Genomic DNA, 24,972 nt, shown 5'->3' with positions numbered 1-24,972 from the left:
CCTGCTACTGTTAATGGTCACAGTAATCAAAAGTATAGTGGAAGATATGTTCTTCATCCACCTTGTATTTATAGAATAGATTGCACACCCTCTATCACATTATATGATCTTTATTTCAGGTTTATGATGCAGCAGTATGGTGTGCATAGTCTTAATTAGATTAGAATCAGAGGTGAGACAATTAGTCAACCAATCAATCATCAGAAAACCAGTCCCCAGCTCTTAATTGTCATTGTCACTTTCAAAAGCAAAGATGTCAAAACATTCTCTGACTCCGGCCCCTATACATTTTTAGTAAACCATACTGTCTAATTAGTTACCATCTGTGCTGTATATATAATTTTAACAGGGAAAGATCATCTTTTCTGCTGCTTTGAAGTTTATATCAATGACTATGTTGACTTACAATTACTTGTCATAGATATGCCACCTTGAATTTATCGCTGAGTGAAATCAAACACTGAAGGATGGGTTACACAGGGACCCCAAGCAGTCAGTAAGAATTACAGGGACACAGACTATTCATGACGGCTAAGCCTAGAGCAGATCTAGCTGAAATAGCAGTGCAGTTCTTTCACTCCTCTATTTTTATAAATAAATTGTCCCCTTTAGGTCAAGGAACTCCCGCGGGCAACATCCCTTTATGGAGATGACCTGTGCCTGCTGAAATATTCCAGACAGTTTTAGCACCTCTAGTCTTCACTGTGAATCACCACAGTCAGCATTTACCAGAATGTCCTGCTGTGGGGGCCAACTGCCAAATGCATTTATCACCATATCGATGATATTCTGTGTTTCTATAAGTGGTGGATGAAGGTGCTTTGGTACCCACTACCTCAGTGCCCAGAGGTGTAACTACCTCACCACTGCATTATTTAAAGATGTTATGGAATGTGTTTTTCCCATCAAATGAGATTATTTTACCCAAGTCTGCTTTACATCTAAAGCTAATGGAGGTGCGGTGCTTGTGTTGACCAGCAGGTGGAGAAGTTTTAGGGACTTCCAGCCCACACCCCCGTCCCTCCTCTGTCTGTCTCATGCTACCCCTGATGAGAGGAGTTCCTGCACAAACTTCATTCCACTCCACATAGTGAGAACATATGTTGGAGACTTAACAGAGGCAGAACAGAGTGAGGGGAGAAATAAAGCTCTCAGACTGGACTTATTTTCTTTTGTTGGATTACTTCTCTCAAGTCAGGGTCTTCATGTGTTCGCATCTCCTTATCAAAGTCTGTGAGAGTGAGAGTTTCTGTGTGAAGTGTAAATGTGATTGTAACTGCTTGTAGAAATGGAGACATCCTTTGCTGTGAGCTCTCTTCTCCCGGCCCTTCTACTCTGTCTTCATCTACACTGCCACCTCCTTGTTTGGGCCGCAATGGACTCCTGCTATGATGATGAGGGTGTCCCCAGCCGTTGCATGCCCAAGTTTGAAAACATCGCCTTCAATCGCACTGTGGAGGTATCAAACGTGTGTGGCTCTCCACCAGAGGATTACTGCATGCAGACCGGCTCAACGCGCTCCTGCCACATCTGTAAAGCGTCAGACCCGGACCTGAGCCACAATGCAAGCCTCCTGACAGATTTTCCACAGGAATGAGGAGCCCACGTGGTGGCAGAGCCAGTCTATGTACTATGGTATCCAGCACCCCAATTCTGTCAACATCACCCTCCACCTGGGTAAGAGCGCAGCAGAATATCCTTAGTTTAGTCTGACCCCAGAATTCTTCAGTTTGACCCTCCTCAACTTGCAGTGTAGTTTGTAGTCAGTGATTTCAGTCAATATGTGTGTGCTCAGGGTTTAGTTATGGTTTCTGTTCTTATAATGTTGCATATAATGTCAGAGGAACACATGTTAATTTTTCACACCATTTGAATTTGAATTTGAAAGTATCACCAGTTCATCACTTTTTTCTTTTTTCTGTTTTGTGTACTGCAAGACCTTTGATGGGGGAAACCTTTAATACAAAACAGATGTCTTTAACAACACATGATTTGCGTTATTCAGTCTCAGCTCTGAGCTCTCTTCATAAAAAAATATTTGGCCCAGACATGCCTTATATGTGAGTGCATAGCCACAAGGGTATGTCTGAGAATTTCGATGGATTTAAAGTTGATGAGGGAGCATCTAACATGCCCAGATAGCAACTGAGTGATGGCGCACGTTTGTCTTCATTCAGCCCACATACCACTGCAGAGCATGTTGGTGACGAACCCATCCAAATCTGGCTGCCATAATACAGTCACAACTCAAGCTGATGAGGCTTTTTTAAGGTATGATTTGGGCCAGAGCTTGACTAGAATGCAGTCACGACATGCAGCCTTCATAGAAACCTGTCTCCAGCATGATTGGTGCCAGGCCATGGCCACAAATCAACCTTTATGTAACCATTTTAGCTTAAAATCAACATTTAACATTATTATATCACATTACAAATTCAGCATTGATCTTTGGCTTCAAGCAATCTTTGCTCTCATGTCAACAATCATAAGGTTTTACTACTGCAAATATACTGTACAACTGACTGTAAATGAAACAGAAGCCACTAAATATTTTTAGAGAAATTCCAGGTAGTAAGCAGCTGACAACCTGCAGAGAGGTCCCAACTTTGACAGGAATAAGTTGATGATGAGGAAAGGAGGTCCAACTGAATTTAGTTTGACATTTACATAAAACGCATTTGGAATTCAAAAGATACACTTACTTTTCAGGGTGGTAAATTTCATTAACCCCCTCAGCCAGAGTCATTTTTGCATAGCCAGGAACTTGGTCAGCAGGTCTACTGTCACTTAAAATTCTGTTCATTTTCCCTTCACTTCGGTGAAAGTTTTCATAGAACTTTTAGAGAGAAATCCCTCAGAAATGCACCTCAAACTAAAATTAGCTTTTGGAGTTTTTGAAATGTAGTCAGACACCTGTAGTTATTACACTTACTGTCAAAGTCAATTGAAACCAAAGAAATACAGCTACATTTTCTGAAAGAACAGAAATAACACTTGAAAAGCTTGGCTAGGTATCACTTTTATGCAGGTAAAACATTTGTTTCTGCTATCCCATATTAATAGTGAAGATAGGTTTAGGTTTGATTTGTGCTGGGAATTGAACCGGAGTCCCCTCAGTTCAAAGCAAACATGTAACCATACACCACCTATACCACAACTCTGGTAAAACAATTTTTACGGATTTCCTCCTTGACACACTCTTTTCCTTTGAGAAAATGCATTCGACTCACTTTTTGTGCTCTGCACCCATATTTGCATTTGAAGACATTCCTCATTTTACAAAATTTTATGAGACCAGCTTGAGCCATTAGCATCATTATCCCATTACCATGCTGTGGAAAACTGCTGAAATAAGTAACAGAGCACATTTGTCACTTTAACTGAATTAAATTGTGGCGATTAATGTTACAAAAAATTAATACAAATCTTTCTATGAAATTACCTTTCCCACTTCCATTTATTTGCTGAGCTGTGTTTTGGTGTGTATGTTCTGATGTGTCTCTCTGTGTGTGTTTCTAACAGGCATAAACTAAATTTAATTAATATTTTTTTGTAAAGGGTGCATTTAATGAATTGAATGCATTCTCTGTTTGAACACAGAGGCTGAAAACAGCTACTCCCTTGCTGTTTATTCTGTCTTTTACTTTTATCCACAGTACTCTTCTCTGGCTCTGCAAATGACAAATAGCATAATGTCTAAATACTGAACACAACACCAAATCAAGACAAGTCGGCAGTGACTTTTCTGTATTCTGTATTGTACCAGAGGCAAATTGCTACCAATCCAGCAAGCCCACAACAAATTAACCCTCACAGCCCACAATTACTGCTCTGTCTAATCTTAAAGAAATTTTAAGAGATATGCTTATAGGCTTTCTTGACAACATTCAAATGAGATGATCTTTGTGGATGATAAATTGACCTCTGTCTGTTTTGAAAATGAATATGTATCCAGTGATTGAGAGACTCACAGTATGAAAGTCAGCTTCCATAGAGTTGACACTTTCTAGAGTAGAGGTAATCCATCATAGTGAGCATTATTAATTCCTTCATTTTCTCAAAGATATGTTACTGTGTGGTGATATAGTTGAAAGTTGGTCGATATATAAATTGCTGAAGTGGTCTGTTCATTTGATGGTGGAAAATGAAATAGCGAAACAAACAGCACAGGATATTTTTGACTGACGAGTCAAATTTGCCCATAGGTTTTAATGTGAAGGAAAGTCTGCTAGCCTGAGGTAGTATGGTGATTGGTCAGGTCCAACCCTCCCCTGCTTTGTACAGGATAGGTGGATTAAAAATGGTTTGATACACTGATAACTCGGTAGAAACCTCGGAGCGACATTTGGGCTTAAATGGTAGAATTCCAAAGGGTTTTAAAATTGGTGTTAGGGATTACCTTGCACCGGCAATAACTATTTTTGGCCACTTGGGGACAGCGGTAAACCCAACACTGACGTATTACCGCCTTGTAAAAAACATGTAGTAAACTGGTTAGCTAGCAGTTGCGTATTTACCATAGACTGTAGTCTATGTATTTACACTTAAAGCAGACAGACATGAAACAACATCACCGTTCATTTGGAGTGAAGTTTGTGGCCACCTGGAGGATGTAAGTCCATCTCTGTTTGTCCCCACCAGCTCCTGAGGAAAATATTCGACCGTTAGCCGGCTAAATGCTAATGCTGTGGAGATGGTGAACCAAAACGGTAAAACTGAAAGGTGAAAACGAAAACAATGAGCATAAAGATTATATAAAGCTGAGTGGGGCAGAGGGAAACTTCAGGTCAGGCTGGTAATTAGTTGTGGGTTTTTCACTATAAGTAATTTGAGCCAGTGTTACCATGAAATTATTGAATATAGCCATTTGAACTGGCGTAGAATCACAGTAATGTTGGGACGATAACAAAAATAATGCTCGAAGTAATAGTTATTACCCTCACACAAAGTGCAGTAGAAAGAAAAAAATAATCATACAGGTATTATCATCAAATTTAAAATAAACTTTTGAAACAGCACCAAGTCTCCAGGTGCACCTGTGCAGATTTTCAGGTTACTTGGCAGGTAACACCAGCCACAGTCCCTCTGTCAGTCTGTGCTCTTTAAGTGTCTTTAGTCTCTTCATGTAATCCTAGACTGCCTCCATAATGTTGAGATCAGGGCTCTGTGTGGGCCAGACCACCTGTTGCAGGACTCCTTGTTCTTCTTGTCACTGAAGATAGCTCTTTATGACTCTAGCTGTATGTTTGGGATCATTGTCATGCTGCAGAATGAATCTCGTATCGCTACCATATCGATATCTAAAGTGCCTCAAACCTTTGCTCACTGTTGTATGTGTGTATATATACACACATACAACAATATGTCATGTATATGTGTGTTTTTACTCCCAGCAACCAGTCAGGGAAGGCAGTCCCTGCTCAAGACCAGAAATATTCTTGACAGGTCAGATCTCCTTCCTCCTCCTTTGTAGGGGTAGAGTGGGTGCTCCCTATCAAAAAGCCCAGCTTCAAAGGAACAAGAGGCAGGGACAAAATGATGACAGAAGTTGAAAATGTCAGTGCTCTGACCGTAGACGAAGTGTTGTATCACGTGCTCTGAAAGCAGGAAGTGTCTCTGTTAAATGTAGAACATTGATTTTCGATAGCAAGCAGATGTCTGGCTGTGTTTGGAGGCTTTGTTGTTTATAATCTCCGGCTAGTTCTTTTCCTGGAGAAAGGTGCCAATACTGCTGCCGCTGCAGAGGTATGTTTTGTGTTGTCTGGAAGGTTTGTTATTCTTCAAACAAACCCACACACTGACAAGTCTGTCTCATTCAGGCGAAACTGACCTTTGCTCCTTTTCTGCATTACTCCCAAACATGTGTTTTTCTATACCTGGTGCCTTTGGATTATTCTACTCCGTATTTTTAAAGGAAGGATGATTGTGTTTTCATAACACACAGTTTTATGAAACTGAATACCCTTTAATCTTGTATGTGTGGCATCCTTATGGTCCATATGAAAGCTCTGTGATCCATCTGTGTTGCTGGTGGGGGGTGCCATCGACATTACTGTTTTCTTTTGCCTCTCCAAACAAAGCAAGCTCTCTCTGAAGGGAATACAGGCAAATACTGGGATGATAAACACAGCAGTAGGACGCAGGGACACATATTGCAGCCAGGTCAGAGTGGGTCTGTGGAAGACTAGAAAGAAGAGGGGGGGAGTCGGGCTGCTTCAAGGGGAGTAAACAAAACATAATGAGGAAGAAAGGGGGTGGGTGGTTTGCTGGTGAGGAATTGGGGTCAGGTTTTTCCCACAAAGACTTGAGTGAGAAACACGCACTCACGCACACACAAATTCAAACAGCACTCACTGATGTCTACAGCTGGTTCTCATTCCGTGCAGTCAAAGAAAAGCAACATCCTGTCTCCGATGTAAAACAATGATAAAAGTCTGCCGCAGTTGGCATGACGCTCTCGCAGTCAGATTATTGGTCTGCGTATGAGACACAGTTCTCTGTGTGAGACAATTCTCTGTAAGAGACTGAGAATTCATTTTTAAACTTTGAGACCTAGGAAGATTAGAGGCGATAAATCCACTCATCTGTGTATTTGCTGATCACAAAAATCTCAGCTTGAAGTAAACAGCTTGTAAATATTGAGTCTACACCACTTGTGGTGAGTTTGGTCTAAGCCCGTCTCAGTCTGAGCAGACAAAAGCAGCTGCGTTAAAGTTGACATGGAATCAGAGCAGGTCGTGTACAGCTCCCAGCCCTTACTTTTGAAGCAGCCTATGTCCAAACAGTCCTTTTTATTGCTGTGTCTGCTTTACTGGGTTTCCAAACTCATCTTAATTTTCAGTGCTCAAAGAACTGATGCTTTGTGAAGAAAGAGAGACTTCTGCTTCAAACCGAGATGTCCAAAAACTGTGAAAATAAATGTGTGAATTCTATCTCAGGGCGAGTTTCCCTTTTAGGGTAGTTTTGTCATATGTTACTGTGCTTTGTTAAAAATCTAATAGCTAAAACCCCCTTCTGCTGCGCCCATATAAACGATGCACTCCTGAAAGAGAATGAATCACGAATCATTAAACATTATGCATGAAAACATACAAATATCCTTTGCAATTAGTCTGCAGTTCATCACAGGGGATATCCAACAAATGTTTCATCTTCTGCCTCTTTTATGTTTTTTGCCTCCGTCTCAGCAGGGCTGAGCTCACCTCACGCAGGGAGTAAATGAAAGCTAAATGATCTTAGGGCTCCTAAAGTAAGGATACCATTAGAGTTTTCTGCAGAGACAAGAGACAGAAATGCCTGTTTCTGACTTGGCAGAGGAAAGCAACAGATGTCATTATGGCTGTACCAGAGGATGGCATCCCTCTATGAATGTGCGAGTGGCTGAGGCTTAGTATCTAATGATGTAGAAAAAAATCCCCAAGAGTGCAAAGAAGAAGCCTGTTAAGAGAGTTTCTACATGTTACTTCTGATTCTGGTCTTAATATGACTTCAGTTTGTGTCTGCTCAGTTAATCCCTCTTCAAATCGCACAGCATTTGGCTGATTCTGATTCTGTGCGTTCACACTCAGGGACTATGACTCCACAAGTGTCTCTGATATGGCTCCATGATTATTGTTTGAAATGTCCACAGTGAGTAAACAATGGGATGAGATGACACCACTCAATCATAAAGATGCATTGAGTCTCTATTTGCCTTGAGATTAAGGAAGAAGATGTCCACTCTCCTACAAAACCAAATAAGGACCCTCTGGTTTTCAACACAGGATGTGTGAAGAAAAATCACCCCCTAATTCACGCCATCTGAGTGTACAGTTTGCAAAAAAAGTGTGCAGTACATTTCCTCTTATTAAGTTAATCATTTTCCCTGGGCAATAATGTTTCCAACTAAACTGCAACAACTATGTTTTGTATGAAATGTAATTGTGACGGGATTACGTTTTCTATTACCATAATGAGGATATATTCTTTGACATTCTATGACATATTTGGCTGTTAATAAACGTAATGCTTCATTCATTCAAAAAAATGTTGTTTTTGAACATAATCCAACCAGTGATTATGTTTCCTGCAAAATGTATTTTCAGTTGCAGTTTAGTTTTATAGAAACCTAAATTCTAGGAGACAGGGTCGACCTGGGAGACTCATGCCTCAGCTTATTATGCACCTTCAGAAAGTACTTTACAGACATTTCTTCTGTTACAGTGCAACACCAATTACAGTGCAACTTATTCTGATCTGCTAAATCCCCCAACACCAGCCCAAATGGAAATCCGGGTATATCTCCTCATTTGCTCCGGATCCTCCAGATGCACAGATTGTACACCCATTTTCCTTTTTCACAGATTGAAGTCAAATCACTGTTTTAGGGGGAAAACAAATCTGTGCAAAGTCTCCTCTTCCTCTCGCTTTCTCCCTGTGGCCCCAAAATGGCTGATGTACCACTAAAACCTCACCTTAGATAGAGAGTATCCTTCTGCCAAGGACATGTTTAATTCTATACCATGCTCAGCCCCCTCTTGGTACTCATTAGTGTTTTGCATGTTCGATTGATCTTTTTTCTGTTCGATCAGGTTGGCTGCATTCTTATCACACCTCAAATGTTGCATCAGACTGTGTTTTAACCAGTGATTAGACAATACAGGAACTTTTCCCTTCTGTGATTTTGCACTCATTGCCCTATTTTATCCTAGAGTCAATAGTCCCTTTGACCTATGTTTCACTTCTGAGGTCCATTATGATCTGGATAATAAGAAAATAATCCCTTGTATTCTTCTTCTCCTGCAGGAATGACATTCATTTACCCTGCATAGAGGCACAGGAAATTAAGCCTGTCCCCCATTGTTTTCCTTATTTCTATAATGCAATTATGTCAGTTTTTTTTCCCTTTGCTCCTGGGTCCTAAACTCTCACCCCACAGTATTTGTCTCTTACATAAGCAGCCCTGATCTAACTGTAGACTACAATAGATGTAGTTCCAACAGTAATTCTTTCTTTCAGTGATTCCATTCAAAGCTAATCATGTCTGTATTCCACAGGGAAAGCCTTTGAGATAACCTATGTGAGATTGAAATTCTACACCAGTCGGCCCGAGAGCTTTGCCGTCTACAAGCGCACAGAGGAAGACGGGCCCTGGCTGCCTTACCAATATTACAGCGCGTCATGTAGGAAGACCTATGGGAAGGATGCTAAGGGCTACCTTCGGCCTGGAGACGATGAGAGGACTGCCTTGTGTACGGATGAGTTCAGTGACATCTCCCCCCTCAGTGGAGGAAATGTAGCTTTCTCCACCCTGGAGGGACGGCCCAGTGCATACAACTTTGACCAAAGCCTAGTGTTACAGGTGAGACCACATTTTGCTTCGTATTTTATATAAGTATAAATCTGTATAATATAAAATCCCCACATATCTTGGTTAATGTGGGTGTTATTTACTCCACTTTCACCAATGATTCAGTGATTTTGTATAAAAAACAAATTAAAAAGCTGTTGCACACTCTGCTAATACGTTGAAATTGACAAACAAAAATGACAAAACCAATTAAGAAATATTAAATGAAAAATTGTTTCATGTATGCTAAATATGAAAACATTCAACTGTTTGCTTCTTTTTAATGTGTTACATTTCAAACTCTTGATGATAATCCACAAAGGATGTTGGATCTTCTAAGTGTTAGCAGGATATAATATTTTTTTTTCCCAACAACTTGTGGAAAATTAATGTGTGTCAGTTTAACAATGTGCACAACTTCCAAATAAGTATTTTTTTTTTTAACCTGTAGACACAAGGGCTGATCTAATCACATACATAGCACATTGTAATTAAGTTTAGAACTGCTTGAGGTGTTGCTCCCAGTCAACACCTCAAGCGTGGATCATCAAACCACCTCCACTCCCCAGCCTTTTTACACAAACAAACATACTGTAGCGATAAAGATATATATGCATGCCTTAAAGCCTTTTTCAAAGCAGCTGAAGGGAATCTAATGTTATGTTTAGCTCTGATTAACTTTGATGAAGCCTTGAGAAGGCTGTGCTGAATTAATGGCAGCCTCTTGAGGGCGAATCTTGGAGTGGGATGGGCAGAGTAAAGCATGGCTAAAAATGAGTAAATAAGGCACTTAATACAGCCACTCCTTTTCCTTTGACAGGGCTGTAAGTATGCATGCGTGCATCTGTCCATGCATGTGCTCTGCATTGCTATTCAAGTTGAAAAACTTTTAGAGACTTCTCTCATTATTATTTACCGGGCATCTTTACTGTTGTGTATGCATATACAGTATCTACCATAAGGGGGAGTTATATACATCATGTAACAGTATCTCCAGGTCTCAGTATTGCTCACATCAGCCTGTAATGGATCAAAATATACAGCAAATGGAACCATGTCACAGCAAATTATGTAAGTTAACCTGTTAGAGCATTGATCCCACAGGAACATCTACTGAAGAAAGATATATCCACAGGATGTGGATAACATCCTGGCCTCCCACTGCCCATGTGTTTTCATCCTGCATTTTTATTCTCTCCACTGTCCCTTACACTTTCAGCATGTCGCTATTTTTATTCCCTGTCTCTACAACAACAACAAAACAAACAGAAATTCCTGCCCTGTAGTGGACATACATCTTCAGCAGGAATCTCTCTTTATTTCAGAGGGAGGCTTACACTGGGATGATCAGTCCACTGTCATGCCCTTCTCCTGCCATGAGTAAAATGCTCTTAAGGACAATGTTAATGATCACATGTTCTTCTGTCTGACCTTTCTCCTAAAATATAGCGTAGAAATAGATCTTGAGATGCAAGACTACCGCCTCTGTAAGGGAAGCTGTCCTCCTCCACATCATTAAATAAGAAGAGTAAGGGTGTCTTTTAGAGGATATGTGGAGGATATGCAGTGCAACCCTGCATAACCATAACCCGCTCCCTTCTGTATGAAAGAAACCATCCTCCAAAACTTAATAACCTAAGAATGAGGGAATTTTTAGAGAATATTCAGTGCTCAGACTGCCAGTTTATTTGCTGTTTGGTGTGGATGACTGTTATAAATCAATTTAAAGACGATTTAGCTATAGTAAACCCAAATCCCAATATTTCTTCCCAGCTCTCCCTTTTTGTGTTTTGAAACTCGTCTCTGAAATATGTTGTGTTTCAAATCTCTGAGTATGGCATTCAGTGAAAAACTGCTGTAGCCTGACTCTAGCAGAGAAGTGGCTTTTTGTTGGCGATTGCTGGTGTATTTGGATGATGTTTGATTCATTCCCCTAATCAAACTATATTTAATTTGTAGATAAAAGCGGTTTCATAAAGGTTAGATTTAGAATAAAACTGTGAAATTATGAATAAGCACATCAGCTGATTCTATAAATGATGATGAGGATTTATTGTGACATTATCATTGTTTTATTTGCACTTTTAAACCTCCCTAAGATATCATTTTAAAAGGAAAACAGTGTAATGCAGCTGACAAGCCCTTAGGGCAACATATGGTATCTGTGTCTGTGCAAATACCTTAACCCCAACCCCCCATCCCACCCTAACACACACATGCTTTCAGTGCCGGATGCTGTCTCCTCATAAAACCGCCCCTCTCATCAACCACAGCATGTTGGATGTGTGACATCTCTGCAATCTCCTACAGAGTAGAAATTGGCAGCCTTCCTTAAGAGCGATCCCATTTTAAACTGGGAAAAAGATGGAGAAAAGACAGAACTGGTGAAGCCACATCAGCTCTCAAGCATATGCTAAGCTGCACTGAGCAGCAGGATAAAGACATTTTCTCCTCATCTCTGCTGTGTGAGCTCCCCATGCATCTGCAGGGAGTGAAAATAGAAATAAAATGCACTATTGGATTAGCTTTAGTGTTGCTATGGGTTGGGCACATTGTGTGGCAGGCTACTGTCAGTAAGACATACAGCTGCATGAAAGAGGAATCTTCATGCGGAACTGGATTTGGCTCCTGAGCTTCAAGTCCAGTGATTCTACTCCATCTATCTTGCAAGGACAAAAAAGAAAGGGGGGTGATATAGATAGATATATATGTAGATATTTCTGTGGTTTAGCAATAGCACACTCAAAGAAGACCTCTCTTGAAGTTTCCACAAGCACAAGGATCTTCTCTCTCTACCCAATTATTCCCTGATTCATCCTTTTTTTTCCTGCTCAGTGTGTATTACTTTGCTTCACCTCCTGTGCTGGTAGTTCTACATTTTTTGCATGAGAGCAGTTTTAAAGTGCTTACAAGAAAAGGTAGCTGCAGCTCAGTTTTCTAGTTCAGAGATTATTAAACTGTCTTTTTCTGATTAATCCCTTCACACTAGCCTTCTACCACTGTGCTATTTTGGCCTCTCTATCAATCTGTTATATAATTGTGGACTCTGGCAGGCTGGGACAATAGCAAGCTAAAGTCTAGGTTTGTAGGACATATAGGATTGAGCCTGGTCTGCTGAAATTTTGTGAAGTGAGCATTATGTTTTGTAGTCTGAAATACATGCTCCGTGCATGAAGAGAGAGAGAAATACTATTTCTCACCATGAAAGGATTACGTGGGATTAAGGAATTAAGGGACTAAGGATTATGTGAAGGAGGCAATGCAAGAAACAGGTAGTCTAAGAGTCGACAATAGCGTGACATGACAAAGGGCATTGTGGTCAGGGTGGTGGACACTTGCCTTAATCTCTGATGACCCAGGTTCATTTAGAAGTCATGTTAGCAAACATAATTTATTTTTTTTCATCAGAAAACGTTCAGTTGTTTGTTTATTTTGTCACCTTTCCTCGGGAAAAACGTTCAGTTTGTGCTGGTATCACATAATTCAGTGGAGGTGGCATGTAATTCTTGTATGTCCACAACAGATTGAATCATCCCGTTACATGTGTATACTGGAAGGTGTAAAACAAGAGAAGGCGTTTGTGGTTTTAGGCATCTTGGGCAGCGAGTTGCATAGTCTCAGCAAGAGGTAAAATGAGGTTCAATCCCTTTGTATGGTGCAGTGGTTTTTTTTTTTAATCTGCCTTGTAACATGTTATCACACCTTGGGTGTGACATGTAATTATGCCAAAAAAGGTATAATTAAAACACCTTGTTGAATATACTTGCATATATCTTTACATAATTATTCAGTAGTATTTCATGCTTGTCAGTTGGTTCAGGCTGAAATATTTTAGATTGCCATAAAACTTTGTGCAGACATTTGTGGTTCCCAGAGGATGTATCTGTGGAAAGGAAAAGGAAAAAAAACATTTTCCCCATGATGCCGTACTATTTGTATTGCTTTAAGAATGTGATCTTAGCACCAGTAATACTGCATTGGCATGGTCTCATTTGTTTTTCATTGGTCTCAATTATATTAATCCCCTGACCTGTCTTCCAGTGCCACATTGAGGCACGTATTTGTGAGTTTTAGCACCATTATCAGGACAAAATTTACATCCAAATACCAAACCTTTGACTTTTACTCTTGTTTATGCTTTCTCCACAGTTTTGACTGGACAGTTTGATTCACGATTAAACTTGTACACCTACTGTTCAATATTTGCAGTAGCATATATTTATAAAATTTAAAAAAAAAAGGATAATTTTGTATTCTGCAACACAAATTCAAAGCTGCATCACACAAATTAAAATACTGTTCATTAAGCCTTTGTTTAGTCTCACTGAGATTAAGATGTCTTTTGCAATACAGACCTGAGTATTGCACTCATGACATAGACCATAGCGTCTTCAGATTAGGGTTTCCAGTGGCTCTAAATCCACTGTATCATCTCTTCTTGTTTTTTACACTTACACTTCAGTCTAGTTATCTAGGAGAGTTTGATTCTCAGGTGCATCTGCTGTCTGTTCCTCAGTCAACATACTGTATCTGTAATCAATCCTGCTGTTTGGTGTATGAGGAACCACTGTGACCGGCTGGATGGGAAAATCAATCAATTATTACAGTGGTGAGTGTGTGGGAAAAGCTCAACAGTATTCAGTCTGTAAAAACATAAGTAGGTTTGTATACATACAATCAGTCCTAGCTTATTCTATTCTACTGTAGTCATTTCTATTGTATAGGTGTTGCTTCCCTCTCCTGTATAGACATACTATATTATCTATCCAGCACAGCAAATCTTTCCTGAGATAAAAAGTAAACCATGATTACTTAAAATATTGTCACATAAAATGTTATCATGTTAAATAATTAGATCTATATCAAACTCACTCAGCATATGAGATTGCATATTATTATGAAAACAAACAAAAAATAATAATTTGGACTGAAGTAAAGGTTAACATTAATGTTACTGAATATAGTGTTGGCTGTTGTGGAATGCACATTGTTATTGATTAATTTAAACTCTTATGGAAACTTAGGTTTGTAAAGGAAAAATACATTTTGCACAAAACAACACCAATTAGCTGTGAGGTGAGTTATTATATAATGCAATCACATCTTTATTTATTCTGTTAAATAGTTGCTATTTCTGCTTTCATTTCAACAACTAAATTTTAATTGTAATTAATTTGTAAAAATGCACAGGCTGAGTCTTTTACTTAGTCAGTTGATAAATGGAGGGTTTTTTATTTACCAGTCACAATTTTGAAAACCAATACCCTTAAATAATAATAATGTCTCATTAACCTGTAGATGTTTTTATTTTCATACTGAGACAGTGTAAAGACATAAAGTCTTTGTATGAGTGGATGACTGGCCTTAGTTACATTAAAATCTGACTACTAATGGTGTTGCTGGCTGTATTTCAGTATGCTTTGGATGACATTGACCCACTGATTATAAAGCTGTGGGGGATCAATATAAGCCAAGAATACATAGATTGAGTGGCAAATCTCTCAAAAGACCTGCCAAACACCCTCTCTCCTTCACTCCACCACTCCCTCTTAAACAACAAGATGAGAAGACCCATAATTGACTGTGATCTGTTCTCCCATTAGAATAAAAGGCAGATCAATTGCACCATTTCTTTCATTAAATCTCTCATCCCCCCTCTATTTTAAGGGTGATGGGACAGATGGGTATAGTGAGCACAGACAAAAACACATCAGCCATCCTCTTTGATGCAAACAGAGCGGGTGGAATGCAAAAGAATAATCTTTTCCACACAGTGAATCATAAAAATAAAGATGAGACATACTCTTCTTTTAATGGTGACATACTAGTTCCCGCCTGAGCTACAAATACTAGAAAAACGAGAAGAAGACAGGCAACTCAATACAGAGGGGCGGGGGATGAGAGCAGCACTCAAAAATATCATTCCCACAACAGCGCTATTTATTGAATATAAGATGAAGGGCATGAAAAGGAGGGAGGAGAGGGCATCAGGGAGGGAAGTACACGCAAGCTATTTGTTTTAGACAATAAATACAAACCCTTAGACAAATCCAAAAATATTTTTCGTCCTGTACTGTAAATAATGAATAGTTTACTTTATTTTGCCAGGATAATCCTCTCAATGTCAGTACTCATATTATGCCTATATTCGAAATAAACACAGATGGCACAGTCTGTACAAGTGTACTTGTGTCTAGATTCAGTTTCTATCTGAAAGCCTGTAGACTAATTTGTTCTCTTGTAGACCTGTCCAACCTGTTCCCACCTCTTCAGAACCCTTTTTGTTAGTCTTGTGTGGCTATTAAGTGTAGACCTGTCAGGAATGGGGGTGGAGATGTGATGTACAGATCTATAAAGACCACTGTCAATATACTGTAGTTACTTTAATTCATTCCACTGTGCTGTCAGTACCAGCTATTTGCAATGCTTTGTCAGTCTTTATGTGGTTTTTCAGAGCGTGGCCTGCCGTGAGACAAGCAGCTCTGTTGATCACTCATTGAACCTGGTCTAATTCTGTTCTGTCATATGGCAGTAGTGTTGAGAGTCAGGCTGTTCCACAGTAACAGTCCTTTTTCAGTCACACTTGAGTGACTTTGCTCTGCTTATTGCATCAAAACCAACAATTAGTGTTTTGATGACCTTGGTCTTATCTGGCTTCCACTGTAGGCAAAGATCAGACGTACTGTAAGTATGTAAACAGGAGGCTCGTAGATATCAATCCCGTGGCTACTTGTCAAGACGTTTCTGGTCCTTCAAAGTTTTTAAAAAGCCCAAGGAGTATAGTGTCTGGTTTTTGAGGGGTTAGGAATTTAAACCTACATTTGCCTGTCATTTTCACTAGTAGTAAAGAACTATATTGTCAGCATACATATGGATTCTGCACTTGTCAGCTGTGTTGGAAGGTTAAATAGTATATATGTAAAACAGTAAGGGTTTGGACACACTACCCTGTGGCATGTTGTAACTGCCATGGCGCAAGACTGGACAGGGCAAATTGAAAGTGAACATGTGGAGCTCTTCCCTGTAGATAGGATTCAAACCATGTCATTGTAAGACACAGTCAAAGCTGAGCTTTTGTTGGTCCCTAATAATACAAAAGTGATTTCCTGTCTCTTTAAAGCTGATTCAGTATTTTAAACCACTTAAACATCTAATGTCCCTGCTGTGAAATGTAGTTTGTTTATCATGACACAAGCATCACGACACTCTAATCATGTCTCAGTCTCAGTAGAGTTTTGTGAATCCTGTTATGTTAGTTCACGTATCAAGTGCAGATTTGTTGTCATCTCCAGATGAGTCTTGCAATTTTGCTAAATAGCACTTTGGCAGCTATCACACTCCCTGAAGAAGTCCTTCATTTTCACATACCTCGCAATTAAGCCACACCATGTCTGTATGAATATGATGATATTGCCATATGCAGGTGATATTGGCTGACTGGAAGGTTTTTGTGTGGCTATAATAAATAGAGTATAAGTGTCACGTTTTTGGCACCTTCTACTTACAGTGAGCCAAATGCAGTGACCTCACTTTGTCGCTGTTATGAGTTAACCTGTCAGTATGTTTTTATGTCAGAACATTTTAATCGGTGGCACTTTACATGACCATAGACTAGGATGCTTTTGCATCAGCATTAATGAATAGTCTTGATGTGTATGTACACACGCAATACGTGCAAAAAAGCCACTTTACTTCAGTGACAGATAATACTGTGGACAGAGCATTTAAGGATTTTTTATTCCTAGAATTCACATTCACTGGCTTTTTCTTGCAGGATGGTAAAGATTGAACATTTGTGTCAGGGGTTAAAACCCTACTCTTTACACACAGATTGTCAACAGAGCATAAAATGATCCCTGTTCCTCTCTGTGGCATGTCAGCGTGCCATTTCCTCCGCATACAGTATGGCTCATACGGAGCTATGCATATTTCATGAGGCTTAAAACAGGAATTGCATCCTGCCTGTTTTATTAGCATTTTAATCCCTTTGCAGATTTGCCGCTTGTGCCTCAGTGTGAGGAGCGCGTAGTTTCAATATAGAGACTTCACACGCTTCATCTGCTGCTTTTAAAATATATCTCCTTGTCATTTTGAGAGGTCAAAGAAAAATTACATTGAAAAAAAAAAGACAACTGCTGACACTTAAATGTGCAGGTGTTTTTGTCTCTCATGTATGTCATCTGCATATATATAGTGCTCTGTGTTATACTAGTGATCTAGTGCATTGTGTTTCCATTGCCGAATAATTTTGATTTGGAATAAACAACAGTCACCTTGTAACGCTGCATTTAGATGTTTCCTCTGAAGTAATGGCTTACTTCAAAGGGGGTTCTGTTGTCAAGTTTGTAAAGCTCTTCTTTTTTTCAATAATCAGGCAGAAGATGAAAGCTGCTGTATGAATTCAAATTTAATTTGTTCACTCATCCATTAAAACGGTTTGTCTGTCTCCCCTGCCACCAGTCCATCCTCTCACCCTCTCTTTTTTTCTCTGTCGCTCTCTCTCTCTCTCACCCTCTCTCCAGAAATCTGTGTGGCAAATTGGAGCTCCAGCGTTGAATGACAATGAGTAAAAGGGGAAAAATACATATTGAGGGCACAGTGAACTTAAGCAATTATATTAAAAAGTTATTAACTTTGGAATGAGGGACACAGCTCTCTTTCCCATCACTGCCTACAGCCAGAGGCTTCAGAGTTCAGGGAAACACACTGAGACAGAGAGGGGAGGAGAGGGGAGACGGGAAGGAGACAGACAGTGGGAAGGAGACAAGAGAGATTTTAGAGGTGAGGGTGAAGGTTACAAGCCCTTTAACAGAGATGTCCTCTACAATAATGTTGGATAATGTTGAAAACTTTGCAGTGTGTGACCTGATGTATGTCTATGTACGCATGAATCTGCTCATTTGATCATTAGGCCGTTATTGTCTTAGGCAAAGGACTGGCTCATTGCCACTCTCAACGCCTCTGCCTATCCCTAAGTCAGCATCATTGTAGCATTGTGAGCCCAAATTCCAAGGGAGTAAGAATCAAAGTTAATTAAGCTTTTGCTGTGGTTTGCACAAATAATAAGTAATGGGCTGACTACTAATTAACCCTAAGAAACTGCTTCCTTTCAGTGCAGTAAGTGATATTTGGAACTATGTCTGCTTTTCCTTACACAATTAGCACTGTTCCACCAAGCATAACTAATAACTCCCCCCGTATGATAATGGTCTTGTAGTCTATGATAAATGGAAGAGAGTATTTGCTTTTTATGGTGTGTAAGAATTTTGAATGAAATGCTAACAATGCATTTAAAACATTTTATCATCTATGTGTGTGTTAAAGCATGAGCTTTGGAAACAATGATGTTGGAAACAATAGTAATGCACTACCAGTGTCCAGAATGTCCCCTCATTAGTAGAGATGTGAATCTCATGCATTTTAACTGCAATGATCATCAGTTTGAGCTAATTCATGTATTTAATAATTTAACAAAAGGACAGGTCATGTCTTTAATGTCCCTCTCTTGTTATATGTTGGAAAAATTTAATTTCAGTTGAGGTTTGATCACATAAGAAAAAGAAAAGTTTTTAGAAAAGTTTGTTTGGCTCAGATTTTTTTTTTCTGTCATTGTTTTTATATATTTTAAGGTCTTTCTCTAAGCACAGGACATACTAGTAACAGATTCAGATTTTCATTCAAAATACAGAGTAATGTGTCAATAGTAGATCATATCTATTTTAATAAATTCTACCTCATGAAGTCATACACATAGTGACACAATTCTGTTGTTCTGTGCAATGATTTTTTTTTAGTCTTTCTGCTGTCAGAACCAGAAGGGCGCATTTGTGAATGTGAATGCTTTGCACAAAGCAATCATGTTTTATTGGCAAATAGAACTTTTTTCCTTTTTTGGCAGCCATAATGTTTGTTGGCTTTCGGCATATTTGGCTTTCTTCCTCATGTCTTCCTTCACTGGTTATGTCCACTCATATTTTTCTAACCACTAGCATGGCTCAAGAGACAGTAATGTCAGTTGATCAAACCACCATTTTTGTTCGGACTGAAATATTTTATAACATTTGGAATGAAATATCATAAAATTTGTGCAGACATTCATGGTTCCCAGGGGATTAATCCTACTGATTTGGTGATCCCTGACTTTTCCTCTGGTGCGACCAGCAGGTCGAAATTTAAGTTCTTCCAGTACTTTTATTTAGTTTATTTATGTAAAAGTTAGCATTTTTCTCAAAGCACTACTGTGTCATGTGAGAGCATTGTCTGACACAGAGGCACTAGCATGGCTGTATCACTGAAAAGAAGTGATTCTAGCATTGACTGTGTCTTGTCATCAAGCAACACATTGCAGACAAGTTACTCTACCCATATAGATTGATCTTAAAATTTATCACAATATATAACTGCAAGTTTGAAGACTGTCCTAATAATGACTGAAGCCTAAAGTAACCAGTGGGCTCACTAGTTAAACTTTGAGAGTATGAAATAGAATAACAATTTACTATGCAAACATGTTTTATCTGGTTGGTGTTTATGGATGGATGAAACCTTTTCAGGTGATTGAAAAGATTTGTTGTGTTTCCAGTCTTTGTTGGTGCAGATCGTCTTAATCTGGGCTTCAAATGTTAGTGCTTCACTTTCACTTTCGTGTCTCTTGCCAGCTCTACTCATGTTTCTTACTTGTCCGTAGCTTGCTTCACCATCAGTAGGTCCAACGATGCTTTGTGACAGGAAATGGGTGTGTACTTTGATGTACGAGCCAAAAACTGCTGCCTGACTGGCGTTTGGCGCGTTAGTGCCTGGCGTGTGATAGGTTGTTACAATTAAATGCCCAAATCGTATAAAAATGCCCTATGCTCATCATCTTAATCAATATAAATTTTATCGTGATCCCAGATCAAGATTGTTTTATCACCCAGCCCTACTTTTGCCACAGTGGTTTAGTCTGTAGTCAGCTAGTCTTAGCTAGGGCACACTCAAGCTTAGGTTTAAGATAGAAATCTTTTACTCACTGTAGGAAAAAAATCAACATGCTGTAGATTGGGTGCTGTACAACGGAAAGGGCAGATATAATGACCTCTGCCCCTTTGCTTTCCACAGTGTTGCTTCTCTGTCAGACTGCTACCTGTTTCCTCTTCTGTAATTCCTTCACTGATTGAACACCTCTCTTATTGTTCAAGGGGCATGCACTACGATTATGAGGACATTATGAAGGACATTATTCTAATTTCACTATTTCAGAAGAGCATTTTCTGAGATAACACAGCACTAGATGTAGAAGTGCCGCATGGATGACAAGGCAGAAAAAGATGTGCAATCAAAGAGAAAATGGATGTGAAGACACTTAATGAGCATGTTGCACAAGATGAGAATCATTTCTTATCCCCTGTGCATTCTCTTGCTTTGGTCTGACCATGTTTCTCTACTGGAATTTATTTTTTCTTACCTTACTGCTTCTCATTTTACCTTAATTTGTTACCAGCTATGTTCCTCATCCCAAACTTTACAGCCCCTCTCATAAACTGTGGATGAAAATTTTGTCATGTCCAGGTAGTGTAACACAAAATGAAGAATGAGCATCTGTTTTCCCTGGCAACTGCAGTGCGTCAGGGTCATTCACTGTTGTCCAAACCCCATTAGCCAGTAGAGTCATGTCAAGCAGGGGCAAAGTCGATAAGCAAGTGCGGGAACAATAGCGCGGCAGCCAACTGCACTCAATTCTGGAACACTGTAGTTACGGTTACTACAAAATAGCAGCTCTATAGCCTTCAGTGGGCTGCCAAGGCACAGAACTGTCTGGAAATCCTGAAGTGCACTCCAGCCGGAGGGAGAGTGTAGAGTTAAAGCTGGCACAGGGAAAGGAAAATAAAGAGGCAAGGTATAAGGTAAAGTGAGAGGGCTTTTCAGGTAAGAATACTAAAGGTGGGATGAGTTACACCTGCAGAACAGACAGTTTTGCTGGAATAGGGCCACCGGTTGGCCTAGTTAGACTGAAAAAAAAATCATCTTCTCTCCTCACAAAGACCTGTTAATTAGAGATTTTTACACACAGTGCAACTGACTGCTCATTGCTGACTCCACTCTGAAAAGTCTTTTAAGACTACTGACAAAGCTAACCCACAGGTGGCACCGAAGTCCAGTAGTCATGCTGATGCCATCCATCTAAGGGTTAAGCCAATCAAGAACACGTGTAGCGTATTCACACCAGATGTTTCAGTAAGGGGCTGTGACCTCTTGATGCCCCAGCAGAATGCCTCTTGGAACTGCAGGCACAGACCACGCAGGTGGTCTGAATCCCAAGACCCTCTCCTTTGAAACAGGGGGATGGCGGTCGTGCTGACAGATCAAAAAAGCCCCTAAGAACCACATCTTTTAAAGACAATTTAGTTCTAAACTTTTACTGGAGTGCTGCTCAGGCTATTCTAAGCTGAGCGAGATCATGTTAGGTACCTATAAAGAGAGCCTCAGAGGATTCAGTAGTTGTGTCATTGTTATATTTCTTGCTGCTAACCAATTAAGCCATTTTCCTCACTTGCTGAACAAAGAGTGGAACTGTATTCATTTACATGGTAACTATTATTAAGCTAAAGAATGAAAATGTCATTACATTTGCTCAATGCACGTTAGGCATTGTATGATATATGGCACTCTACCTTAAAGAATGGTACCTTTTATTTTTATGGTTTGTAGTCAATGAACTCCAAATCCTATAAATCCATAATTTTTTGACTAATTTAATAACTTCTAGAGATGTATAATCCAATAAAATGCCTCAGGTGTTGTCATTACATGGTAATGAAGTTGTTAGCAGCTGTTTTGGAAATCTTCTGCATTGTTCTTCTGTGCTCTGACACAAGAGCACAAGCAACCTTGCTAAGCCTTTTTATTCATGTTTGTCTTTCTTTGACTCTTTCTCACAGCAGTCTTATTTGTTTATTGCATGGAATCGGATAAAGCAATAAGCAAGCATATAGCAAACTAGCAGCTAATGTTGGAGTATCCCTAAATGCGCTGTTTAATTTTCAAAATGGTCCCTGCTTTCAGCTACATTTTCACATTAACAGCATTATTTTTTACAAAATATAAATAGATTTATTCACTGTGATGAAACAAAACTAAGGTTTAGCAGCTCTATCAGGTGGTACTCTTGGAGCTAAAAGCTAACATACTGATGTTAAAAGGGGTATTTGTAAGTTTTCTTTGCTACTAAATGTGGTTTCTTGCTGGGAGCGAGAGATGGTGATGGTCATATGCCAGTGTTTACAATACAAGAGGATGCTCTAAGGACTCACTGGACATTACAGTGAGATGCTGTTGGAAAGTGACGAGACGGGCAAAACTTACAAATAGCCCCTTTAACCAGATATAATATTTACCATGTTCACCATCTCACTTTAGCATGTCAGCATGGTAACATTTGCTAATTAGCACTAAACACAAAGCATCAAACATCAGACAAACCAAAATATTGGCGTCAGCGGATCACCTAAGTTATTGCTATTTAACCTTATGGTTCATGAATGTGTGTATTAAATGTCATGGTAATCCATCCAACAGTTGTTAAGACATATCAGTCAAACCTAGAGAAAAAGTCAGAGGATCACCACAGTTGTTCTGGGCATCATGGATGACTGTACCAAATGTCATGACAATTCATCCAGAGGCTCACCAAAAGCAAAAAATGTCAACATGCTGGTGCTGCTACAGGTAAAGTCAGGGGATCAGTAGGATTCATCCTCAAGGGAGCATGAATTCCATTACCATGATGTTAACATGGCAAAGATATGGTGTGGCATAGATGTTACTCAAAATTACTGCAAAATAACAAAGTAAATTATATATGATTTGTTCACAGAATTGTACTTATATTTTGAGAGGCTAAAATAGACAAAAGCCAGTTCTACCCAATACGTGTTATCTGATGGGCTTTAGCACTACAAAGAACAACTATAGATTCCAAGAAAAACATGAATGAATGAACTCATCACATGTTTTTAGTCTGAAGCCCATCCGCTCCGATCTCCTTCTCTCCATTGCCACACTTCAAAGACACCTCAGGGGAGAAGCTTCAAAACGTACAGCATTACAAGCTTTTTCAGGACTGCCACAGAGTCCCAAACCAGCCAAGAAACAGACAGAAAGTTTCTCTCCAGCTATTTGTTTTAAAGTTGGTTCACAGGTAAGAGATTCCTCATGTCATTTGTTCTCCCTTTACCTGGCCTCACTTTTATCTTCTACCCACTACTGCACTTCCCGTTTGCTTTTCCTCTGTTTGTGTTATCCCTCTTCACTTTCCTCTTCCACTCTTCATCCTGTCTTTACCTTTGCAGTGGGCTCAAACAGAGGAGCTTAAATCATATCAGGGATGGGAGCTTTGCCAAGCGCCATCCATTATACTGGAGTAGTGGTGCAGTGTTGTCTCTTTTCTCATGTTTTTTTCATATTTTGGCTTTTGTCTCCATTAATCCCCTTCCTTCTTCACCCCTGTTTCTGACGTTAACTCAATTTCCTACACCATACTCATTATCTCCCCATTACATCTGCTCTCTCTCCTGCTGTTACACCATCACCCCGGTCTCCTTTCCTTGATCCACCAACTCTCCGTTCCAACTTTTTCTTCTCTTCGCCCTGTCAGTTTTCACTGTCTTACAAATCCTTGCTCCTCTGGTCTCTCTCAACTAAAGCCCAGCTTCTGTTCTTCTCGTTCTTCCTGTCTGCTTCCTTGTGTCTCCAAGACTGGCAGCAGCCAACACATTGCCCCCCTCTGGTTTGCTCTCATTCCAATTTTTTAAAGTGGGTGACATCAAAAGGTGTTTTCTAACATCCCTCTCACCCTGTTGGTCCTTTCTTCTTCCCAACCTTTTTTCTTTTCCAGGAATGGGTGACAGCCACTGACCTGCTCATCTCTTTGGACAGGCTTAACACCTTTGGAGACGAGTTCTTCAAGGACACTAAAGTGTTGCGCTCGTACTTCTATGCCATCTCTGATTTCTCTGTGGGTGGCAGGTAAGGGACACCTAAAAATGTGCCCTCCAGGGCAGTTTCACGCTGCACAGCCTACAGCTTGTCTGAAATGTTAAAATGAGCCACTTTAGTCACCATTACTTTTTCAGTCTTTAAACAATACCACAGTGTTTTTCAGATACAGTACAAACATTTTGTGTTTGCGGTGAACGTTTTGCAGATTGTGTTTGTTCAAAATAAAACGTCCTTGTTATGTCAATTAAAATATTTTCAGGTGTGACCTTCCCTTCAACACATATTCGACTTTGTAAATTTGCTGTATAAATACATAATCTTTAGAAGGACAGTTGTCCTTTTGCAAAACTGATGAAAAAACACTTTGCTCTGTCAGGTTGCCATCAGCAAGGATAAACCAAGATAGTCTTTCATCCTCCTTCCACTTCTTTTGGTTTATAACTCACAGTAATGAGAGAGGACGTGGCGCCAAGGATCAGGCTGAACCATGGTGCTACAGATAGAAGTGGACAATTAAGTAGCTGAGATGAAGCCTTCATAGGGAATCTAAACTTGATCTGACACCTGTCATAAACAGTTAGGATCACTGAAGCAGCATGACAAATTACCCATCAATGTCACAACACCTGGGGAAGAGACCCACATGACAACATGTTAGCTTTGTACCA

At 39.7% G+C, this 24,972-nt stretch overlaps 1 protein-coding gene across 1 annotated transcript in view; it reads left to right on the top strand.

Moving 5' to 3' along the window:
• Positions 1-1,050: 1,050 nt before the first annotated feature.
• Positions 1,051-24,972, top strand: part of lamc3 (laminin, gamma 3) — a 97,354-nt gene continuing 73,432 nt past the window's right edge. Inside the window, 4 exon segments of the mRNA XM_018662493.2 lie at positions 1,051-1,582; positions 1,584-1,677; positions 9,036-9,340; positions 24,201-24,331. Of these exon segments, the coding sequence (XP_018518009.2) occupies positions 1,289-1,582; positions 1,584-1,677; positions 9,036-9,340; positions 24,201-24,331 (824 nt within the window). The 5' untranslated portion in view covers positions 1,051-1,288.

Source organism: Lates calcarifer, linkage group LG9 (genome assembly GCF_001640805.2).
Source record: "Lates calcarifer isolate ASB-BC8 linkage group LG9, TLL_Latcal_v3, whole genome shotgun sequence".
Classification (NCBI taxonomy): domain Eukaryota; kingdom Metazoa; phylum Chordata; class Actinopteri; family Centropomidae; genus Lates; species Lates calcarifer.
Note: the sequence above shows the minus strand (reverse complement) of the source record. Positions and strands in the feature narration are given on the sequence as shown.